Below are 25,559 nucleotides of genomic sequence, written 5' to 3' on the forward strand. Positions count from 1 at the left end.
CTCTCTGGGCAACCTGCTCCAGTGCTCCGTCACTCTCACAGGGAAGAAATTCCCCCTCACGGTCAGGCGGAACTTCCTGTGCTTCAATTTCTGCCCATTCCCTCTTGTCCTGTCACATGGGACAACTGAAAAGAGTTTGTCCCTGTCCCCTTGACACCCTCCCTTCAGGTACTTGTACACATTGATCAGATCCCCCCCCCCCCCCCCGTCTTCTCTTCCCCAGGCTGAAGAGGCCCAGCTCTCGCAGCCGTTCCTCATAGGGCAGGTGCTCCAGCCCTCTGATCATCTTTGTAGCCCTGTGCTGGACTCTCTCCAGTAGCTCCATGTCTCTCTTGTCCTGGGGAGCCCAGAACTGGACACAGGACTCGAGATGAGGCCTCCCCAGGGCTGAGTAGAGGGGCAGGATCACCTCCCTCCACCTGCTGGCAACACTCTTCCCAATGCACCCCAGGAAACCATTGGCCTTCTTGGCCACAAGGGCACATTGCTGGCTCATGGTCAACTTGTCACCCATCAGCACTCCCAGGTCTTTCTCTGCAGAGCTGCTCTCCAGGTCAGCCCCCAGCTTGTACTGGTGCCTAGGGTTATTTTTCCCTAGGTACAGGACCCTGCACTTGCCATTGTTGAGCCTCACAAGGTTTCTCTCCGCCCAGCTCTCCTGCCTGTCCAGGTCTCTCTGAATGACAGCACAGCCCTCATATGTGTCAGCCACTCCTCCCAGCTTGGGATCATTGACAAACTTGCTGAGGAGGCACTCTATCCCCTCATCCAGGTCACTGATGAAGAAGTTGAACAGGGTGGGACCAAGTACTGAGCCCTGGGGGACGCCTCTAGCCACAGGCCTCCAACTAGACTCCACGCCACTGATGACAACCCTCTGAGCTCTGCCTTTCAGCCAGTTCTCAATCCACCTCGCTGTCTACTCATCTAACCCACACCTCCTGAGCTTCTTTAGGAGGATGTTATGGGAGACAGTGTTGAAAGCCTTGCTGAAGTCAAGGGACACAACGTCCACTGCTCTCCCCTCATCTACCCAGCCAGTCATTCCATCATAGAAGGCATCAGATTAGTTAAGCAGGATTTCCCCATTTCTCCAGCATGAATCCATGCTGGCTACTCCTGATCACCTTCTTTTCCTCCATATGTCTGGAGATGACATCCAGAATGAGCTGTTCCATCACCTTTCCAGGCATGGAGGTGAGGCTGACAAGCCTGTAGTTGCCTGGGTCCTCCTTCTTGCCCTTCTTGAAGACTGGAGTGACATTGGCTTTCTTCCAGTCCTCAGGCACCTCTCCAGTTCTCCAGGACCTCTCAAAGATGATGGAGAGCAGCCTGGCAACAATATCTGCCAGCTCCCTCAGTACCCGTGGGTGCATCCCATCTGGGCCCATGGATCTGTGGATGTCTAGGCTGCCCAGAAGATCTCTAATCCAGCATAGAAAATACCTACTGGTTTCATTGTTGGGAGTAATATCTGCAGTCAGGTTGAAAACCTGATCTGAATTTTTGAAAGTTAGAATTTCATTTGTAACCAGTGACAAAACTCCCTTTGATTTCATGGGGTAAAATTTAATCTTTTCTTTGTTGTTGCAACTAATTCATTCAGATCAGAATGCATCTTTTTAAAATTAGCTCATGTTATTGAATCTTCAGGTTCAGTTTACAAACTTTAAGATGCTGTTGCTGCAGTCATTTCAGTTGAAAACTGCCTTCTCAATGAATATATGAATAAAATGTATTCTGAACAATAAAATTTCAAAGTGAAAAATAAGATCTAAAAGTGCTGAAAAAATAGATAATTTCATGTATTGGCTGATCTGATTTGTTGTATTTATACACATTCTTAGATAAGGCTGTATTAGGGTCTAAATGTATTTAAATATTTTTGTATATTTATATTATTTTCAACTATTCTTTAATAGCGTAGAGTAGTATCATTGCTGTTAGTAGTAAAATGTTATTTAGACTTACAATACAAAGTATTTTGTATACTAAATACATTTTCTGAAAACCCATTGACAAGTTTTTATAAAACCTATCAGGTGTAGGAACAAACAATCCTCAATTTTACATTCTCTTTTCGAAGAATAAAAAAAAATATCAACTTATAAGAGAAAACAATTTCACATCACTGTTGCTATATGATACTACAATAGTTCACATTATTATTTTATCTTAAGTTAATAATAAATCCTCTTTTTGGTTGGTAGAATTCACCTTTGATAGCTTCCAAGGTTTCTTTCAACAGAGTAACATCCAAACAAACAACAATAGAGTAAACATCCAAAAAAATAGCAAATTTGTTACTATTAAAAAACTAAGTACAGAAAATCAATCTTTTTCTCTATATGTATAATCTCTTCCTTTAGTTTCAGTAATGTGGTAATGAGTAACAAGGCATTTCCTTCAGACAATTAGAAGCTGAGCCTTTTCTTTATTTTCTTTTTTTTTTTTTTTTAACCTTTTCTGGGTGTAAGACAGAGGATGAAAGAATCATCGTTCTATTCACTGTGTCTATCCATGTGGCAGCTCCCACAGGAATTTGTCAGACTTCAAGTTAGCCAAGAAGAGTTCCTATGTATGAAAGCACTTTTACTTCTCAATACAAGTAGGTAGAAAATTGTTTTATTTCTGTGTAACATATTATGAATAAAAGTTTAGAGTTTTGAACAGTACTGTTTAACTTGAACATTGCTAAGCTGTCCAGTCTAATAAATGGAAAAGTTCTTTAGGAAAAAAAAATGTTAGTCTTCCAAGACCTAAAACTATTTTCTTGAGTATTTATAAGGAGCAAATAATCTATGCTTTGTTGTTGGTTTTGTTCTGTATAACACTGGAGAAATGTTGGATCCAGTTTGACATACAGCTATACTGCATTATACATTTTCAAAGCAAGTGTGCTGTAATTCATCCAGGGTGCTCTTTAGTTTGTCTACACAGATACCTTACAAGCGTTAGAAATACAACAAGTATTTAATTAATTATCATATTTGTTAACTGAGGGCTTTATCCTTGCCAAGAAGTTAAAGCATGCTTATGCAAAAAAAAAGGAAGCTGGCATACCCAACAATACTGACGTTTATTCAACTTCTCCTATCTGTAAAATGGTCAAGCTTAGGCTAGATATCAACAAATGAAAATATTGTTATGTTTGGTTTACTCTATTATCATACAAATCTTTCTAAAATCCCAGCAGACACAGTGGTTTTCCACTTTAACTGGGAAATATGGAAGTGGATGAAGTTCTCTTCTGAACTCCTTTCTAAAATACTAAGAAGTACATCTGCTGAGACCATAGTTCTCAGTGATGAATCCCCAGATGAAAAGTTTTAAAAAGGTACAGCTGTTATTAGAAATGAGGCTTAAGCAACTTCTAAAACTGTATTTGTAAGAATGGTGAGGTTTGGTTCTCTACGTACCTACTGACTGGGAGCTGAGACGTGACTCTTGCAAAACCTATTTCTTGGTTGGGCAAAGTTTCAGTAAAAGATAAAGAACTAAAATTCATTCCTTCTTAAGCTGTTCTTGGCTGGTATTTGCATAAGCTCATGCTTAAAATATCAGTCAGCAACAGAATGTAACATTAGCTCATATAAATATAAAAAATATTGAAATAATAGCAAAATGCATACACTCTGCTAAAGCAATAAAAATAATGTGAACCAAAATTCCTCTCTAGTATGACTCCAGTTGCTTTGTTGGAATTACTGGGTGTTGAACATATCCTTAGAATGTATTCTTATTTTAACTATATTCCACCTCTTTTTCCTCACAAAAAGAACTCCATTGTCTATCTGATCATTAGAGAGAGGTCTTACATTTCAGTGAAATTAAGATTCATGTGTGATATTCTAGCTTCCCACCATAATCTCACAAAGCTCATAATCATAATGGATTTTTTTCAAAAAATACTGCAAAGATCCACTCCCTCTCAATTATGAATGCATCATTTTAACAGTATTTACCAAGCATTTATCAGCTACATTCCTCTCAGAAATTAATTTCTAAGATGATGGATATAAGCAACGAATTTAAAAAAATAATATTTCTGTCAATGCTGATGAGTTTTGCTTTTTGTTCTCTCTTGCACTTATTCTCTTATAGGAAAAAAACAATTTGTCAGATCTTTGGGAAAAGGAGCACACCTAACCAGGGTTGCTGAGACATTTAGTAAACTTTGGTACTGTATAAATATAATATTTTCAACGAAACTATACTCAAAAACCCATATAACTTAATTCTTGCTTTAAAGTGTTTGTTTAAGAGTTTTATTATTTTAGTCATGGTATTCACCCTAATCCTCTTCAAAAGTGAAAGTATGGCCATTTCAAGCTTTCATATACTAACAGTAAATCCAGTCCCAAATTTTAGACTCTCATTCTGTCTTAATTTATTATTTAGGTGAACTAGTTTTTACTTTTTATAAGAAACAGTAGTTTGCATTAAACATTAACTAAATGACAGTTTCAATACATTTCTAATACTGAATGGAAATGCAGCCTAAGATTTGATGTTCTTTTCAAATTTACATTTTTCCCTCAGTTTGCTGTAGCTTAGACTTTCTTTCGTTATATTGCACTTTTGACAATTTTAGAGTTTTCTCGAAAGAAGAATCAATCTTTGCAGAAAGTGGACCAGCTTTTTAATTTTTTGCAATGTTTTCCTTTTTACAATGCCTTATTTACTAGATGCAATATGCTGTGTTGTAGTAGTGCATCAAAAGTTCTAAATAGTGCTTCATCTAGCAAAGGCCACACATGTCTAGGAAGAACATGAATAGCTCAAAAATAAAATAATTTAAGAAAGCAGAGCTGTGCCACAAAAGAGAAAAATAAGCATATAATAAATCCAATGCTAGCTTTAACATTTTCCAGACTTTTTAATTTACAGGAATTGCATAATCTTGTTGCATAAGATTTCTGCTGGATTTTTGCCAATGAATAAAGGCATCAGCATTCTTCATGTATATTTGGAGGAATGGCTTAGTGGAACTTACTTTAATTATGCCTATGTTTTTGCAGAATTCTAATGAAACAGACCATACATTGCTGGAAGAGACCTTTTAACTTAATTAAAAAGGGAAATGTAACCCAGGAGGTTCCTAAATTTCATTAGAATCTCACTTGTCTATGAAAAATATTTCATAGATGCCTATACTTCTGCTGTTAGGCATGCCTAGAACCATCTAAGTTTTAACCATCTAAGTTTTAAAAACTAAGCTGTTCTTTTTCCATGTCATAATTTTCCCCCACTCATCTTTCCTAAACACATTGCATTCTCTACAAAATAGAATATTTCTTCTCCTCTGTTCAGGCCTTCAACTGAGATATGACAGGCACACATTCAGATCCCTCATTTGTCTGTCCGGATTTGCAAGGCCATAATGAGACAAACCAAAGTTCCACCTAGCCTCGCATTTTCTCTCTATCAGCTGCTGAAAGTCAGATTAACAAGACTAACTAATTGGACTAATATTAGATGTTCTGAGATGAGCCTGCTTTCTGTGGAACCTGTCACAATTTTTATTTTCTATTTTTATTTTTTATTTAAATTTTGGTTTAGTAGGGGGTCAGAACTTGACTTCTATAGCTGAGCTGTGTGCTTCAGTACTTGTCCTACTTTACAATAAACTCGCTATCCTGGGTATGTGTGTCTCCCTCCTTGCTCCAGTGTTTCACTTGTTTGAGGAGAGCCTGAGGAAGAACCATCCATGGCAAACTAGATTGTTTCATCTCTTGGTCTCTTAGGAAATGAGAGACTAGTGCATAAATCAGAGGAAAGTAGAGGTTTGAACTTCTGCTTTGTTAGCTCTCTCTGGACTTAAAATGAGGGAAAATAATTTTTGTATGTTTACCTGAAAGAAATATCTCTTTTCCCCCCTTACCTTTGTCTGAGGAACAATCAGCCAGATATGACTTAGGCAACTGATTTCAGGACTGGATATATGATTTCTGAATGGAAAGCAGTGCATCTCTCGTGATAAGATTTGCTACTTAATTTTCTTTCAGGGAATAGGTTTAAGTCCCACTCCTGTGCAGCCGTCTCCTTTTTGGCAAAACTGAGTGGCTTCTGTTTTATGAATTCCATTCTTGGGAATCTAACAATATAGTGCATTGTACAGAGAGCCAGAACACACTTTTTTTTTTTTTTTTTTTTTTTTTATTCTAGTAAGTGACAAATCCCCTGAAAGTTAGATGTTAGTGTTGTTAATGTCATTGTGAAGCAATGCTTTTTTTAAAAGGTTCAAATGAAATTTACTAGTTGTAGGCTCATATCAGGTTGAAGATATACTAGACACCAAGATCAAAGTTAACTGGTATGTGATTTATTATTTGATTATGTGAGCTAGTCCTTAGAAGTTTCTTTGAAAGTCTGTGAAGAGAAATATGCATCTGTAAAGCGAAATTCATCTCTTCCTAAATCTACTTCTGAAACAGTTAACATGCATTGAACCCTGGACTTGCCTGATATTCCCTGCTAAAAATACAAGCAGCCTTGTCACTAGCTCAGATGGAAATGCCTTCACTGCAAGAGGTTAAAGTTCGGTGAGGTAAATCCTTCCCCTTACTTACTCCCACAGTATGAAATGTCAAATGTGACATTGCAATATGAAATGTCATGAACAAGACAAAAAGGAAAGAGGAAGAATGTAACAGTTCTTTCAAAAAGAGTGTGTTTGAAAAAGCTCATGTTTTATTAGATAATTATTCTAAAGAAGCAAGTACTTAGATTTGATTGCAAGATGGGAATATTTTTTCAAATTTTCTTAGGGGCCTTTGACAACATATAAGACTTGTGGATTACTCTCTACAGATCAAGGAAAGTAATGGTTGTAGCTTATGCCTCTTCCCTTACAATGTTACTAGCAGTTATCATCAAAAATTAGATATGATCCTGTCATTAGAAGTCACTAAGAGATTGATTTCCTGATGTTCTCTCCATGTCTTCAATTTGGTTATCAAAACTGACCCTTAAGAGTAATTTCAGCCATTTGCTTCTCCTCCTACCTTCAGCAAGCTATCTTTGATACGCTGAGACTACATTTATTCTATTAAATAAAAGAGATAAACCTCAGTAAACCTGAGCCCTGAATCCCTTACCATCTACACTGACTAGAAGCAATTAGTTCATTCTGTTACTCCATTCTGAACCATCCAGCTCTTGAAGATAAATCAGATAAATCAGAGGGCTGACCTTCAGCATTGTGAACATGAGTGAATCCGTGACACTTTTCCTAAGGTCAGGAGTGGTCCTTTTGACTCTCTTCTATTCAACATATAGGTATAGCTGAAGTTTAAGGCTATTTCTAGACATCAGAAATTAGCATAGTTGACTGAATGTTGTTGATAAATCCTTTTAACTATAGTGTGCCACTCTTTCTGCAGTCACTGCCTAACAGGAAGAAGTATGTGCTACATAATAATAAAGTACACAGTGTAAAGTACAGTATAAACTGGTTCTGTATTTTAAATCTTTCTCATTGTGTTCAGAATAAATTGCAAAACAAGTGTTACTTTCTTTTTAGTTCCTTTGGAAGGTCTAAGAAGTCAAAGCCAATTTGATGAGATGAGAACAAGCTACATTAGGGAACTGGTGAAGGCAATTGGTATGCGCCAAAAAGGCGTTGTAGCCAATTCACAACGTTTTTATCAACTTACAAAACTGATGGATTCCATGCATGACGTAAGTTTACTTGTTAATTGTTCTGTTTTTTATGTTATAAGGAACTAAGAAGTCTTAATAATAAATTTATGGAAAGATGAAGTGGCTGGTCAACAATTCTAAATGTAAAACTATTGTAACTAGAATTTTCCTTTACTGTATGAATATCTATATATTTAATAATAAATATATATTGTATACAGGATTTTATGGTATGCAAGTTTTAACTTACATGAGAAATTTGCCTGCTACTATTAATTATGTTTGTTGATAGGGATGTATTTGTGTGTATATATGTCAGTGAATGCTTAAAAACCTTTTAAAAATGCAAAGAGTAGGCAATTCAAGCTTTAAAGTCAGGCTACTAAGAATTAGGGAGGGACAATCAAGACTGTTTTTCAACCATAACTGAAGTACTAGTCCATACATATTATAAGCAATTTTTAAGTATTTTTCTGTGTTCTGGAAGTGACTAATCTTTGACAGCTCTAATAATGAAATAGACATTCATAAGTTTTAAAAGATGCAATGGAACCCTTTTCACATCCCTGAAATTCTAACATACATCCTATTGGCTTAACATTTATTAAAACTGAGGAATGAACAACATTCTGTATAAACCTGTATCCATGTGAATATTGTTTTGTAATGGCTTGTATATCTCTGTAAGAGAAGCAAAAGCAGAGATATAGGGCAACACATGACAATTCTAGTAAGTACTTGAGGAATGCTTTAAGACAGTCTAGGACGACTCCTTTTGAGTTCTGTGATGGCTGAGGGGAGCTTAGAATCTCAGGGAAAGATGGTGTCTTTACTTGTGTGCATTCTTTCGCATTCACCGAATCTGCATTTAATTTTCATTCTTTGTGAACAAATAGATATTCATCTAAAACCTTTTATTATCACTAATTCCTCCTTTTGATAGGCAAAAAAAAATGTAATAACCTGAAGATCCTATTTATTGGAGTTAGGAGAGGTAGCAATAGTGACAATTAGTGCTTCACTAAGCAGTTTGGAATCCTTTGATCCACTACACAAACTTCTGCCATCTGCAGAAATCATATTAGTTTGGGTATTATACCTTCTCAGATAACAGCACAAGTAAGAAAAGCATGCTTACATTCTAAGGTAGATGATAGAAAATACTGAATGGGAGAAGGAGCTTAACTTTAAGTATTTAATGGTAGTCAGACTCCAGTCTTCACTTGGGACTGTCAGTGCCAAACCCTTCCCTGCAGTTGGAGTTCAGTCAGTCATCTTATACTTGCAAAAACAAGTCTTGGCCAGTCTATTACTCATAGTAGCCGTGTGCTCAGGGAGCCTGTTTGAGTGTATCTTTCTTGGCATAAAAGGTCTTCCCACCTCACTTGTAGTAAGAATTTGCAGTCTGAGTTTCACAGCATCCAGAGGGGAACTCTTGAGTACTGGGCTGTGGAGTAAATTTCTTCATTTCAAATAATTAGACAAAATAGTCTCAATGGAGCAAGTGAGTGAGACTTGTTGCAAAATACGAAGCAGAGTGATGGTTAGCGTAGTGTTTGGGACGTACAGTATCTTAGCTCAAGTCCCTGTTCCAGCTCAGGCTGACAGAGATGGGAGATGCAAGGAAAAGATAAGCTAGGAGGAACTACATAGTGTTATGGTCTAGGGTAACTGTTTCTATTAAGAAATAGATGACCTTTGACACAAGTGTAAAAGAAAAACTGCTATAAACTTGAAACTTCTCAGTTAAAGAAGATAGAAAAGGTGAAAGAATGAATTTTATTAAACAGTTGCTTTGAAAGGGTAGGGGCCTGTGAAGTCAAATGTTTGTGACATACCCAGATATGATCATAATCAGAACCATGGAAAAGTTCACAAGGAAATAATAAATTCTGCCCTCAAAGTGGTATCTGAATAGCATGCAGTAAATATACCACCAAGATATGTTGGACATCAACATAAAATAAAAGAGTCAATAGTTGTTTAGTAAGTACTATTATTCATGTTGCATGTCATTAATGAAGATGATAATACTTTCTAATGACATTAGTGAGCCACTCCTTTTTTAGAAGTCATGTGTCCTTTAGCTATATTTATGGTTTTTGCCATGATCTTTTGATAGGGAATGCTGAGTACCCTCATTATTGATTCAAGGAATGACAGATAGATGTATAATGATATAAGCTGAGGGATGTGTAAGTGATGAACAGCAAGTTTGTCTGACTACATTACTGTTAGCCTGATTTATCATGTTTGTATTTTATTAAATCCAGCTAGTGAAACAGCTCCATCTCTTCTGTCTCAACACATTTCTCCAGTCCCGTGCACTAAGTGTTGAATTCCCCGAGATGATGTCAGAGGTGATTGCTGCACAGCTACCCAAGATTCTAGCAGGGATGGTGAAACCTCTTCTCTTTCACAAAAAGTGAAATGTCTTTTCTCTTATCATAGAGATGATTTCTGGGTCATTTTTTTGTTTGTTTATTTTGGTCAAGATTTTACAATGTCAGGACTTCAGTATATTTGTCATACTTGCCCTACCTATTGCTTTATACTTGTAACATACACAACCATGTAAGTTTGATGTACATATTATGAGTTCCTGATTCCTTTTACTGCAGAAATCACAACAGTCATTAGAATGTTTTGTAAACTTGGCTAGATTGCTCTTTAGATATGCGTACAAAAGATAATGAAAAGAGCTTTCAGATTTCTAAGAACAGATATCTTACACATTTTTCTTACATATTATACACTTTCAAATTTCTTATATGACATGGTGTAAACTTTTTAATACATTATGTGCATGGGTACCTGTGGGCATGTGTGTAATGCTAAAGATTTTGAAGAAATCAAAATATATACTGCCCACATTTTCTCATGGATATTTCACTTTTTACTTAGTAATCTGCCTCACAGAAATATCATTTCAAAATAAGCAGTCCAGATTTAAGTAGATGTCACTGCAGTATCTTCATGAGTAACTAAAGTGCTAGCAACAAAACATACATTCATATTCTTACCTATGCTCATACTGCACTGGAACTCTGAGTTCAGTGTGCAGTTTCCTGCACCATTCAGTGCAGTTCTTCTTCAAAAATTGGAAAGCTTATGAAAATGTCCACATATGCTGCACCAGAAAAAATGTGTATTCAAACCCACTCAGCTTTAGTTTGTGTTATTTTCCTTTAAAGTTTAGTATTTGCTAAAGCTAAATCACTTAGCTATAATCTTAAATTTGTCAACTCTAAAATCCTGCATTTCAGAAGCTTTAAATAGAAGTGTTTTCAGAGAGTACAACTCTTAATCTCAGTGTTTTGAATCTTAATGTTGAATACTCAACCAACCATTAACATCAAATTATAGAGAGATTGAACACAAAAAGAAATGGAAAATATGACTGCAATGTTCTTGGTATACCAGGCTCATTTTATTACCATTTTGTAGAGTTAAATATTTTATGCTTTAAAGGCATGCTATTATAGTTTGGGTAACTGTAAAAGAGGAATTGAACTAAATTAGCTGTATATGTTCAAGGAAAATGTCATATTTTACCATGGAAATGAAATATTTGACTGAAGAATGATAATGTTGTGATGTTCTTGCCTTAGGGATGAGTATAAAACAGCTCATAGATTTGAAGCACTAAATTGTAGATGTATTCAAACAAAAGGGGAATGGATACAATCCACAAAGAATTTATAAGGCTATTACAACATGAGACATTTTTGCCAGTCACTACAAACGGTACTGAAGTTCTGTAGCGGCGTAGATAATGAGTCACACTGAGGTACTTGTTAGCCACACATTATGGCTCTTCTCCCTTTACATATTGGATACATCCATCACGACAATCGCATGTAACTTGATAGAACTGCAGACCCGTTGGACAGAAGTTCAATATTCCCCATTAAATCAGAGTGGACCTGATTACAAGTTTAAGTGATTTTATTTGTTTATAAAGATTATGGCCTGATTCTTTAAAGAAAAAATTCTGAGAATTACCATTTAAAAGGTAGATCTAAAGATATCTTTGTTATTTATTATTTCCTAAACTATTCAGGAAAAAGCTGTTGCAAATGGGAAACACATTTCAGCATCTCTCATGGCAGCATAAAACCCACTAGAGCTGGGGAAAACAAACATCCCTAGGTAAAATGGCATAACCAGACTTTCTTGTTAGTGGACTAGGTTCATAATTTTTAGCTGCCGAGAGACAACCATTTTTTCAGTACAGTCTGACTTTTAACTTTGATATTTAAAGCACTTATGTTTTAATAAATTACACAGAATTCTTTATTTCTGAATAATGAGACTTTAGTTTCTTGATTTTTATTTGTATTTACATTCAGTAATTCTGGAGCTCAGTTTGAAAAATAGCTCATTTCAGTCATCCAGCTTTTGTATAACAAAAATATTTTCATGCGTTCTCCAGTAAGTTAAACATTGTCATATGATTTACCAGTCAATAAACAGACATTTCTGTTTATATTAACCTGTAACAGAAACTTCCCACACTAAAAATTACTCCTTGACATCCTAATTCTGAAATTAGAAAAGGGAACAGTCAGTATGCTTGCCTCAAGAATGCCCTAGGTCAGCCTACATCTGCCTTTTACTCAATTCCTAAAATTTGTTCCAAGTGTCTGCCATGTCACCATGTCCCATAAATATGGCAGCTTACTCTGAAATACTGTATATTTGTCTCAAAGGCATCATCCAAAAGAAAGATGAGGCATCTTTGGGGAATAAATAGCAAATGAATAGCAAATTCTGTTTCTTGAAGATCTTTATCTCTCCGAAAAAATTCCCAGAGCATCGTGATCATGATAAATAATGCACTGCACAAGACTTTCAGGAGGTGTTTGGCTAAATGTGGCTGCTATATCTTTTGAAAATCCTGTATTCATTATTAGGTTGTCTAAAGTTAGACAAAACTGTCTTAATTTGAGATCTTCCAGCTTTGAGCCCAGTACTAAAACTGCTTTCAGTCTCTGTTTTGGTACCAACATTTTCTACAGATTATACTGCTATCCTTAACAGTAATCAAAATACAAGATTGTTTTTCTTGTCCTGCAGAAATTTCATATGCTCTGATTTTGCAACACTGTAGCCATATCCAGAGAACTATCAGCAAACTAGTTTAGGAGTATTTTAGACTGTAAGGTTTTTCAGTTTTCTGTATTTCTCTGCATTTGTATTTGTTTCAGGATGAAGATGGTTTTTAACCTGAAGTTTACAAATAGGTCTAAATAAACAACTTCTAATGCTTTTGTATCTATTGAACTAGGTATAAAAAGGCTGCATCTTCTCATGTTGCATTTTGTGTACTAGTAGTAAGAGGTTTCGGTGGACAAAAAGAGTTTTTGTTCTCTGGCATTTGGGATGTGCCTGATTACTTTTATAAAGGTATTAGACCTGTTGTCTGTGTAGAAAGCTTGCTATCTTCTGCAGATTCTAGGCATAATTTCATTTTTCTGACAGCACACTAGAAGTTGTTAATTCTATGCTAAATTATGCAAGATCTGCCTGAAGCTAAGCCTCTCATATTCTGTACAATTCATGCATTTTTGACCCAAGGCCTTCGGTGTTGCCTTCTGCTAATATTTAAGTGAAACAAACAAACAAAACCACAAAGTTTTCGACTTCTTTCTTTGATCTCTACTGTTGTTATTCAGCTTTTAGATGCATGACATGTCCAAAAGTATTTATAGTTTTTAAAGATTGTTTTGAAAGTTAAAAACTGTTTGGCTGGAGCAGCCCCAGCTGTGTTTAGAATTGGAAAACTGTAGCAATGCAGGACAGAGAATGAGAAACTTCCAGCACCGGCAGTTTGGCCTACCCATTCACGCGTGGCCTGGAGTTGCCTGACTGTCATACCTGCTGTGGGCAAAGAAATTCAAAAGGTCAAACACATAACTCACGTTTTCAAAGATCTCAGCTGGATCAACATTTCTGACATTCATTTGGGAAGGGCGGATGTTGGTTGTTAACAGCTGTTCCATGACCTAAGGAAATGTAGTCTGGGAATCTTTCAATTGATTTTGTGGAGGCTTGGAACAGTTTTGTTATGTGAGTGTATAATAAACTGAAGCTTAGATATTTTTGGCCTCCAGCTGTTCCTTCAGCTGCACTGCAGTTTTATTTTCTAGTGTTATATGTAAAATAGGAAGATGAGAAATCAGTTTGTATTTTCTGAATGGTCAGTGCCTTGGTGCTTTAGTTCTCTCTCTCTCTCTTTTCTTTTAAGTTGTGGAAATAAATCTCTCTCAATGAGTATATAATGCAATTGAACAAGGTGGCTAAGAGAAAGAGATTTTGCTTCCACAAAGCAGAGTCAAAGAGCAAGCATCAAGCCTGCAGGCATTACAACAAATCATAGTGATTAAACTTAAGGGTTTTTTAAAGTTGGAACTAATCTAAAAGCTTTTGTGTGTGTGTGTGTGACAGAACATCTGCCAATAATTTGGTTTTATTGGGAAGCTCAGCTGCTTTACTGTATTCTATCTAAAAACAAATCTTTGTATTATCAGTGGCATATTAGTAGCATAAATCATAATATCTATAGGGATCCTTTCCTCCCATCCTCTCCTACCTGCACAAACATAAGGTTAGCTTATTGCTAGAACAGGAGAGCAATGGGCTGCCGCTCCCTCCTTTCAGCTCTGCAACTCCAAATAAGCATTTGTTGTCTCACATGCCATTGGTGGCAGGCTGACCTTTCCTTCGGATAAATCAGCTTGCAGCCACAGAGCCAATATCCAAAGCCTCCCCAACTTTCCATGGCTCAAAAGCCTTTGTATATACTGCCAGGTTAGATTGTCAGCATTGCTAGATTTACTGTTTTGTGCTGCTCTGTGTCATGATGACCTGACTGTTGAACAGCAGGTTTGTTTTTAATTTAATTCTCTTTTCCCTCTTGGAAGATTAAAAAGAAAAAAAAAATGCTATTTTTAGGTGTTTTGTATTTTAAAATTTATGAGTTTTTTTCAGATAAACATGCTATTAATTTATTATATTGACGTTATTTGTATACAGAATGATAGTATAGATTTTCAGATGCTTGAACAGAAGCACGAAAGTAAAAGATGACTTAGTTAAAAAAGATGATTTAGTTAAAATTTTAGCTCTTCAATTGTTTGTTTGAGGAAAACATTCCTCAGAAGGTACCGATGCCATCAGAACTGAATTCCCTATTCCATCTTTTACATAGCTTTAAGTGCATGAGAAGTGCTGTTCCCTTGATGTATTTGTTTTGCCTATATTCTGGCATTTTCTTTCCAAATCAGGCCTGCAGTACTCTGTTCAAGATTTAAAGAATATAAAGAATATCAAAGAGTAGTGAACTTTCATTTAGGTCTAGATCGTCATTTAAAATTGGCAACATTTCAGCTTCTTGCTGGTGTGAGTTGTGCTCATTATAAAAATAGCATCATAAGTCTTTTAGCCATAGATCATGTTTTTCTGGGAAAGAAAACTAAATTACCCTTTCACCTCTACAGGTACAATGGTTCCTCCAATTTAGCATTCAAGCATATCAGTGAGGAAGTTCTCACGATGTCATTTAAATCGTCTCACTCTATTGCGTTTTTCCCACAGCTCAGTTTAAATATCCACCCAACCAGTTTAGTAGTAAAATCTCTTTTTGCTATATTGAGGAAAAAGAGAGTTTTCCAGAAATCCAGAACTCCCCATCAGTGAACTCCACAGCAGTCTGCTTTCAAACAAGATGCCAGATGAAAAATATCTAGTGGCACAATTAGTTTTTTTGCCATCAGCTCTGAGAAAACTGAGCAGACCAGTACAGAGGCCTTTGTATTATACAGGTGAGACTTTTATGGACAGTACCGTAAGTCAATCAATGTGCATACTGCACATGCATTTTCCACATATGCCTGTTTTTCATAAACTAGATAAAGATACTTTTACACTTCATACCCTATATTGTTGTTCTACGTCCAACCTGTCACTCTGATCTAAAATATCATCCAGTTGAGAGCAATGTTCTCATCATAGCTGTCTTCCAAGAAATTTGATTTATTCAAGCAGGTCCATTGTGGCTCTGTGAAATTTGACTGAATAAGCAAAGCACCAAATGAACACGGACATGGCAGCATATGTTCAGAAAGTGTGTAAATGCTACTTAGAATATTAGATTCATGGGAAAAAAATGAAATTCTTAGGTTGCAGTATTGTTATCAGTACAATTTTGAAAGGAAATTTGTTTCAAAGGAGTATACAATTCTATTGCATTTTAAATACTGCCTAAGGCTGCTACTGTACTGAAATTTAATAGCATCTCTAATCTCTTTGCAAAAAAAAGTAAGCTCCAAGGAAGTTTTCTAAGTCTTAACATGCTACTTGAAAACCATACATCTAAATTTTATAAATTGCCCCAAATGGACAAATCTATTTAAAAGGCAGTTGATTGCAGTTGTTACCAGGCATATCTAAATGTAAGGTTAAAGCCATCGTAATGAATAGTAGTGGTTCACACAGTGCTTTTTCTGACAGTTGAAAAACACTGAGCATGAAAGTTGAAATAATGATTTTAATATCACACACATGCAGGCACATATACAGAAACACACAGGCGTGTGTACACGTGTGCACACACACAGATGTAGTTACAATGGCATCTCTATATACAGTTCAAGCAGTTTTAAGAGATAATGATTTTTTTGAGGAAGGCCTCAATACTAGTCCATATGTCCCATTCTTTATAGAAATAAATACATATTATAAAAATCTCACTATCATAGTTTTATTTGTGCAATATAATGGATCAAATGCACTTTCACTGAAATGAATTTTCATGTACAGCTCAGAGGAAGTTAGAATCATGACTTAAACTTTCAGTAAAGCAGAGAGTGGTGGATAGTAGTCCATATGAACTGTCTTTTCGTTGGATGTCTTTTGGGAGATGTCATATGCACAGTCTGGTACAAGATCTTCAGAACAGTGGGAAAGACCTCTCAGTAGAAGAAAGATATGCTCCATACTATTTTCCAAGATCCCAGCAACTTTTTCGATAAAAAAAATGTGGAATTACTTTGCTGTAAAGCATTAATATATTCTTTTATAAGCAAAGTACAACACACTTGCTAAAAATTATGCACTATTAAATAGACGAAACATAATAGTAGAAACTGTTAAAAGATTTTTTTTTCCATCATTTACCATTACCTAAAATGCCCAGGTAGCTGGGCTATGGAAGCACCAAACAGTTCAGTTTTGTTCTATCATGATGGCATTATGCACAATGGATGCTAACTGAATCTTTTTTGGACTATCATCATTGTACACTATGGGTTAGCCAAGGGGTTTCTAAGAATTAAAAGGCTTTACAGTTAAAAATGTAATTGGAAGTTTTGTATCCCAAAGTCATTGTTCAATGTAGTTATACTGCCTGCAGTCCAATTCACTTCTTACACCAGTTTTATACAAAAGCATTGTCATTGTGTTTGCTAATACCTGTAATTTATAGTGATGGTTACATTCAACTTAAATTTTACTTGAAGACAGGAACTCATAGCCTTTCTCAAGCTTAGTAATACAGATCATGTGTCTATTACAAAGTTGTATAAGCAAGCATAAGCAAAACATATTAAAAAAACAAGATTGCAAATACTATTTTGGAAGACTGCATTTAAAGTACACTAAAGCCTTCACTAAAGATGGCTGTTAATTCAAAGAAAAGCTATGTTGTACAGAAGAAGCACAATCTAGGGGATAAAAATAAGGTGAGGAACTCTTGCAATACAGGATTTCTTTCATGTTCTGAATATCTCAAAAATGCTGTGTCTCAATTCCCATATTTGTAAAATGCTTCCCCTTCCCCCTACCTACACACACATATATGCATGCTTTCTTTCACGTGGATTACTTGGGGTGCAATGCGTTAGCACTTGGTAAAGGTTTTGTGATCCTAGATGGAAAATTCTGTAGAAAGCCAGATATTAATATTTAACTGAGACAACTTTGGACTGATGTTAGTATTTCTCTATATTTAGCAATCTAGAGTGTGATGGACATAATTTACAGTCTATTGCTGTTATTTTTATATATAAGAAAAGACTTGTATAAGATTTCTGTATTTTCCAGTGAAGAGGAACTTGCATCTATATATTTGTAAGTCTGAAATAGCTTTCAAGTATTTTTGTAAAGGTGTTGTCTAGCTACGTTGTGTCATGTCCAATAAATTAGAAATGTGCTTACTTTGTAGTAGTACGGGAAGTGTTTAAGTCTTCAGTTACAGCTAGATTGGAAAGTAAAGAGACGCCACAACATAGCACCATGCTGTAATTGGCCATGTTTTCAGTCACTAGCATCATGTCAGTTTGTACCTGGTTGCTTCTCGTGGTAGGAGCCTCTGGTGCTTGCAGTGCTTTTATGGTGCAGCAGCTGTAGAGGTTATCTTCACTGTCATTACTTTGGCAGCTCAAGGACAGAGATAACAGACATAGCTTATTTATTGAATTTAAAACTACGTGGGGATAGGGAATTATTTGTCTTTTTGTTTTGAATTCAAACCTTCTACAAAACTCAAAAACTGAAAATGCTTATATGGATGGTAGTGATTTTAATAAAAGTTGCAAAATTGCATTAAAAAAAAAAAAAAAAAAAAAAAAGCCACAGTGCATTCCTGATCTTCTGCAATAGTACATCTCAAGGAAAAAATCTAGTTCAAAAAAGAAAAAAAGAAAAATGGTCTGTGATAACTGTGATAACTGTATGCACAATGGTAATATTTATGATATTATCTAGAAGCATTCAGATGCAAGTAAAATGAGCAAAGCAGTCTATGTAATGATTTATTTTTATATATGTTATAAATATTTTTATATATATTATACCAAAGTTTTAAGAGGAAGTTTTCCATATGCAGAACATACACGTTACAGAGGCTGTCAGTGAGTTTATGTGCTGTGTCCATACTGCTGACTGGAACCTCTGCAATCAGGGGCAGACACTGTCGGATGGGCTTGCCAAGGTCTCAGATAGGAAGCACTGGAGGAGCTCATCCTCCACACAGCCTCCGGGCACTGAGCAGTAGGATATTTTTCCAAATGTCTGCGCACGATGGCCCACTGACTAGGACCAGCACAACCTTTCTGTGGTTGCCTCAGTAGGGATTATCTCCTCAGGCTTTTATTGACTTAAGCATTCAGGTGATCCTTGCCTTAGCCTTTCCCCTTTCTGCTCTCCAGCCTTCTCCAACAGCCTGTGCAATGGGCAAGGATGGAGCCTTGGGCCAGCCAGCAGCACTGACTGTCAGCAGAATTGCTGTGTGGCTCTATGCTTTTTCTCTGAAAGGGAGGGACCAACTTTCTCAGTTTAAACCCTCTCAGTTTAGGGGCACACTGATAGTTTTGATCTGGGTGGGAGAAGTCAGCCCTTGCTCAGGCAGCGCTGTAATGTTAACCTGCTCTCACAGCAGCATTGACCATGCCAACAGCAACAATGATATTTTTCTGCATTATTTCCAGATAATACAGTACATCTTGAAAGTGATGTTTAAGTTGCATTTCTGAATACCCTCATTCTTGTGAATTGATCTCAATATTATCAGTAATCCGTGTGCACAGCATAAACAGTTTCAAAGGGCTATGATTTACCACATAGGTGACTTTTTCCAAATTAATTTAGTTAGACAAAACAGTCCATGCACCATTAAACAACAGCAAAAGGCTTTTGGTCTGTGCAACAAAATATGTATAAATCCCATCACAATGGGAAGTCTTATTAACAGTTATAACACAGAGGAAAAAATTAAGAGTTTTTGAGACACTGAAGAACTAAAAGATGTCAAAGTTTAAGACCCTAGTCCTACTTAAATAGGCATCCAATTAAGGACACTTGTATTGCTATCTTTATTTAGTCCTCAGTCATCTCTTATGCACTGATATTCCTCCAAATTGACTGGAACGACCGCTTTGTATCTATATGTTATATCCAGTTTCAATCTGAATGCCTGTCTCTCTCACTCAAAAATGGTTTGGGGTCTTGTTTTTTTAGCAGAAGCAGTAATGGAAGGGTGTAAAAGAATAAAAGAATTTTACTCATTATTTGAAATGAGCTGTTTAAACAATTTGAGGTAGAAGCTTTTGCTTTAACCTTTAACTAAATGAGATCTTTTTCATTATCACATTTCAGATTCTGTAATGATGTAGCTACTGTGGAGATATTAACTCATCTCTACCCAGTGCAGGTGTACATTCACTTCATCATATTAATGAGTTCATAGAATAACAATCTACCACTCACATCTTCTCAGTAAAGAGAGCCCTGCTATTCTGTGATTATCTAGGTGAAAGAAACATGAGGTATCAGGTATCCTACCATGCAGTAATTTGGATGAAACCATGATTTCCTTTTTGATAGGTCAGTAAGGAAGAAGCTGAGGCAATGGAGATGATGATAGCAACAAACTGCACTAAGGCTGAGGTGACTCAAGACAAAATTCCACTGTCCTAAGTCGGAGCAGTACAATTTTCTTTTGTGTTGTTTTTTATAGAACTCAGATGTAACCTACCTTAAAGAAAAAACGTTTACAGGAATGAGTGACTTGGAAATTGTGAAAAGCTGAAGATCAGTGTTTGTTCCTCTTGCATGCAGGAGACTAACTTTGCTGGATAGCTTTTGTTTAGAGGGAATAGAAAGAATGTTGCTTTATCACAATGTTTACGTACATCTCAATTAACAAGCCGCTAAGGTAATCACATTAATTTAAAAAGGCATCAACATTCACCCAAGTTTTTCTAGCTAAGGCACTAGTAGATACCTGGACACTTGGCTTCTCAGTTCATTTTGTCATGAATTATTTCAAATGATACTTTAAACATTGATGAGAAAAAAAAAATCTTAAGGAAGGGCATCAGCAGTAGTGGAACATGAACCTCTTTGTAGAACTTCATTTTTTCTGAGATATCTATGTATTGCTCTGAAGGTAAAATAATTGTGCTTTCTTGTTTTCCATTCACTGAACTATATACTAATAAGGTATTTCAGATCTCCTGAAATAACTGCATTACATGTTCCAACTGGAAGTTGAGTGAAATGTTGGGATGGCATTTACTGCAAATTTATCAAGAGAAGGCCTGATTAGATAGCTCATACTGAGCCAATAAAGAGGACTCAGGAAATTATGCAGAATACTAAAATTTTCTCATCCAAGGCAGACACAATTTTCCATAATAACAGTATAGAAACAATGTTTTTCATGGGCAAACATAAGGATCCCTCAAACAGCAGCAATAACAAAGGAAATAAAATGATGATTTTTAAATCGTGGTTTTATGTAAGGATACTTTTGCATCATGCATACTTTTGCATAAAAATTTATTTTCACTAAACTGCTCTGAGGTTTTCTGCTATCCACCTGCTTCCTTTTCAGATACCCCTGGAGAATACTACCAGAAAGGTCTTGATGTATTTCGCCTTTATACGTGGAATTTCCTTGCTGACAGAGGTCATGTTTGTTCTGTAGTCATTCAGGACTGGCAGTGGTCACAGCTTTCACAGCCTCAGTTTCCATTGCTTTGTGCTCAGTTTCACAGTTCAGATGATACACTAAAATCCTATCTTTACTATCTTCTTGTGAAATCCTTGCAAATACCATGTATTTCATTCTGGGAACCAGCTGTATCCTGTACACCAATTAATTTATCTGGAGGAACACTGTATAGATCTATCAAGATCAGGTTTCTTATTTTTCTTCCGCCTTGGTTTGTGAATTGTCCTTTAAAGGTTTTCTCATGGCCTTTACACTGCATGGCCACCCACATCTTAGTACAGGCTATACTTCAATTTCTCTAGCAATGGCATGCACATATGGTCAAGTTTGGACTGTAGCGTGATAGTCCTGCAAGCCGCAAGATGACACTGGTTGGAGTCTTCTGGCTCCTACTTGACCGTCTGCTGCGTGCAGGCGTGCCGGGCGCTGAGCGCTAGTTCCACAAGCCAGCAAGTGCTGGGCACTCTGCTTGTCCCTGTTCCTCCCTGCAGCAGCACAGCAGCTAGCGCTGCAACGCAAAGGCCCTTGCCGAACCTTTCCTCAAGGCCAGTTAGTCACTGATGGGGATGGAGTTTATTGTTGTCATAATGTTAAAACATGGAATTTCAAATCTCATTTTGAAAATATCCACAATCAAGATAAGCCACATATTTCCCTTTGAAAGTGTTTCTTGTAAGAAGACAAAGGCAATGACCATCAACAAAAACAAATTGCTAGTATTTCTCATTCAGACTGAACTCTAATCCCTTATAAGGGCACTCCAGAGCCATTAACAGTAATTTCAAATGAAATATACCCATGTTAAGTCTAGCTAATCAGCTCCTCAATTATACTGGCAGAAGGATGTACTCCAATTACCAAAGTACTTTCAAGTGAATTAAGACTCCTTTCTGTGCTGGCTGTGGAGGTCACTGAATGCTCCCATGAATCCTTGCATGTTTACATTAAAAAAGCACACTATGATCTTTGGCAAAGGTACTTGCTCTAGGTTAGTTCTGCTTTTGAGCTTGTTGCCATAAATACAATAGAAAACCATCCAACCATTGCAAAAGAAGTCAAAAATATACTTCAATACTTTCTTTCTGTATCAGTGATTAATCCAAATTACACAGAAATACCTTTATAAATGTGAAATAAACTTTAAAAAGTTGAAAGTGCGGATACCTTAGTTACCATGTTTAATAAGAATAGACTTCATATTAAAAAGGAAACTAGGTTTTGAAGTAATGGATCATGCTCAGCTCATGTGAGAACATTCACAACTGGGACCTCAACTTTGCAGCCAGCTTTCTCTACCTCTACACCCTTTCCTTGGACTTCCTGAATCTCTCTCTCTACACTGTTTCCTGAAATTTCTTCTCATTGCTAGCAGAGGGCACAGCCAGCCTTGCTCCTCAAGAGGCAGCTGCCGAGCCAGGCTTCCATGCCTGACCTAGGCCAAATGTGCAGATGTTTCACACAGCTGTGGGTCGCTTGAGTGCTTATGCTTTGTATGACAACTATTCCACAACTCAACTGATCAATAGAACAAATCACAGGCTTAGCAACCAATACAGTAAGTACCTCTAACCTGCATACCAGGAAATCCATTTTTGTAGATAAATGAGAATCATGAAGTATGAGGTGTCTTCATGCAACCAGTGATGTCACCCTTCCATAAGAAACACAGATAGTGTCTCATTGCATGGGAGTTGTCATTTTGGTGATATTATGGGAATGTTGTGCTGTTTTTTTATATCTAAATATTCAGGAAATGTCAACATATTGCAAGCCAGCATATCTGCTTCTTAGAAATAGAGAAAAATCTTGGCTTTTCTATAATGCTAAGTAACGGCCTTACAGACATTGGGAAAATAATGAAAACTCTTTTAGGGCTTAGTTTAGGCCTCAAAACTAGTCTTGGGCTATAGTCACTCTTGCACTGAAAGCCAAGGAGTCTGAATCCTCAACAGGGAAGGGCAGAAAACTGTAACAGAAATTTTATTTCAGATTTTGAACTTAAAACCTGATATTATCTATCTTTCATTTTGCCAGCGATCAAAGTGCATGTTACCACTTTCCAATTATCTATGAACCAACCTTCCCAGATCAGCAGAGTTAACTCTTCATTTCCCTTTATGCCTGTTCCACAAATTTGCAGATCCAGGAATCCATGACAGCTCTTATCACGTATGCTTTCAGTCGTTAATACGAGCAATGGTGAAATAAGCTGTTAGTACACCCCCCAGACTACACTGTCACAGTATAGTCCACCACGGGCACAGATGTAGGCTGACAGATGTACTTCAGCGTGCCAACATGAGAGGGCAATAGGGCAGTCTGGTGATCTCCTGGCAATTGCACTCAGCTGCCACTGCTGCTCCCAGTGCTACCTCACTGCTGAAAATCCACATGGCGCTAGGGAGTGTTGTGGGAATAAATCCGTGACAGGGTAGTCACAGGCGTTTCCTCTAAGTCACAGGTTATTTCGTAATAGCTACACACTACTTCTGATGTAGTTAAGCAACTTTCAAGTTAAGGGCAAAATGTTGCAAGTCATTTAGTACCTCACTTACAGCCTCTCCTTCTCCGACTTCTCTAGCAGAACTAATACCGCAAAACGCAGCTTCACCAGCACAGCTCCTTCCTTTGAGCTCAAACTTCTTTTTTCTCCCTGACCCCATACAGCACAAAACTCTAAGAACTTAACAACGTACGTGTTTAGCATCCATAAGCTGCAAGGCTAGGTTACCTGTTCACTTACAATCACCATTTCACAGCCCTTGCCTACCGCCAGGCAGATCCACCCTGTGTCCCGGCTGCCCAGAACGGCGCTTCCAAGCCCGGGGCAGCTCCATCCAGCCCTAGGCACGCAGCACTGCCTTTCCCAGCTGTCTCAAACAGCACAGAGGGGTCGGAACCTGGATCTGAGCCATCACAGCTCACCTTCCCTTCCTTCCAGCTCTTCTAACTCCTTTCTGCCAAATAGCTTTACTTTTCACGCTTACTTTCAGCTTGCAAATTCAGTAGCTGGCATGGCCTCATTGCTGCTTCTGTTCGTACTTTCTTAGAGAGCATTTTAAAACTTTCAAAGTACAGATATGAAGCTGTATGGCCCCAGCATTTAATAACAGTAATAACAGTGGGTCCTTGTGCTGATGCCCAGAGGTTTACATCACACCCCACTTCCACTAGACTAACTGCTGGCTGAGCTCAGTGGATTTAAGGACCCAGCATACATATCGCTCATTTTAAGTGAGTATAGAAAAAGGTGGGTCTTTTTTATAGTGGGTTCTGAGTTACACAGACTCAGATATGAATCCTGATTGTAATTCCTTATCATTCACCTCTCACTTGTTCAATCTCAGGTTACTTGGGATCCCAGACTTCCAGACTTCTTGACTTTGGGGAAATGCTCAGGAATCTGAAACTTGAGGTCTGTATTTCAACAGAAACCTAGGCTCAAATTTTCAGTAATTTTTCCTTCAACTTGCTTGAAGTTGTACTTCTTTAAGATGTCCCCACTGTGGAAAATCACCATTTTATCATTACTTTTTCTTTATTTCTAGTGCAAAGTATTTTAATCACAGTTGTTATTTTTAAGGTTATACTTGAAAATTATGAAATTTATCAAACAGTAAGACAAGAAATTTTCAAACCTATTTCATCTTGATCTCATTCATTTGAAATTATTTACTTGGCAAGAGTTTTAATGGAGGGAAGCTTACCTGTGCTGCAAATATAAATTGGCCATCATTTTCTATTCTCTGCCCTTGTTAGATGAAGTGTAATGGAAAATCCAACACCATTTTGTGGTAGCAAACATAGCAGATAAACTGGAAAGGGAGTAAGTCTGATAAAAATAAGCAAACAACCAAACCAACAAACTCCCAAATCAGATGCTTAGCTGAATCTATTGTATTTGAGTATTGTGAGAGATGCATCTTACAGCTAAATCTACATAAACAGATCAGTGAACTATGCTGACTCCTTAACATTTTGTCCGATGGGTAGGTAACCTCTAAAAACTTTATGGGGGGAGAGGTGTGAAGTGAGAGTTTATTCGTTGTTTGAAAGTAACACAATGAAGAAATTTGTTTCTTAATCTAGTTCTTGTTCTGCTACCACAACTAACTCATTTTATTTATGACCATGTCTTCTTCTCCTTTTTGTTCTCAGTGACGTCTATGTCCTTCTGTGAAGGCTCCCGGGTGAGGTGCAGGGTGAGGAGGTGGTGGTGGGGTGAGCGCAGGTCTGGCAGGCAGGAGCCTTGCAGGGCAGGGGAGCTGGTGCGTGGGGCAGGAGGAGCCCAGCATATGCTGCAAGAGGGAAGTGCCCTGAGGATGCAGCAGAGTCTACTGCACTATCCACGTGGGTGGGGAAGGACTTAGGAAAGTCATTTTTTTTTGTTTGATCTTCC

The 25,559-nt window shown here is 37.1% G+C and overlaps 1 protein-coding gene across 3 annotated transcripts in view; it reads left to right on the forward strand.

The window, feature by feature from the left end:
- The window catches only part of PGR (progesterone receptor), a 36,034-nt gene extending 25,574 nt beyond the window's left edge, over window positions 1–10,460 (forward strand). Inside the window, exons 6-8 of one of the 3 annotated variants that reach the window (XM_062577749.1) lie at window positions 2,478–2,608; window positions 7,526–7,683; window positions 9,918–10,460. In XM_062577749.1, coding sequence (XP_062433733.1) covers window positions 2,478–2,608; window positions 7,526–7,683; window positions 9,918–10,073 — 445 coding nt within the window. In that variant the 3' untranslated portion in view covers window positions 10,074–10,460. Of the gene's footprint in view, window positions 1–2,477; window positions 2,609–6,437; window positions 6,461–7,525; window positions 7,684–9,917 lie in introns of those variants that run through there. The other 2 variants (XM_062577757.1, XM_062577766.1) reach the window with 2 other exon arrangements.
- The last annotated feature ends 15,099 nt before the right edge of the window (window positions 10,461–25,559 follow it).

This window comes from Rhea pennata, chromosome 1 (assembly GCF_028389875.1).
Source record: "Rhea pennata isolate bPtePen1 chromosome 1, bPtePen1.pri, whole genome shotgun sequence".
In the NCBI taxonomy this organism is placed as follows: Eukaryota; Metazoa; Chordata; class Aves; order Rheiformes; family Rheidae; genus Rhea; species Rhea pennata.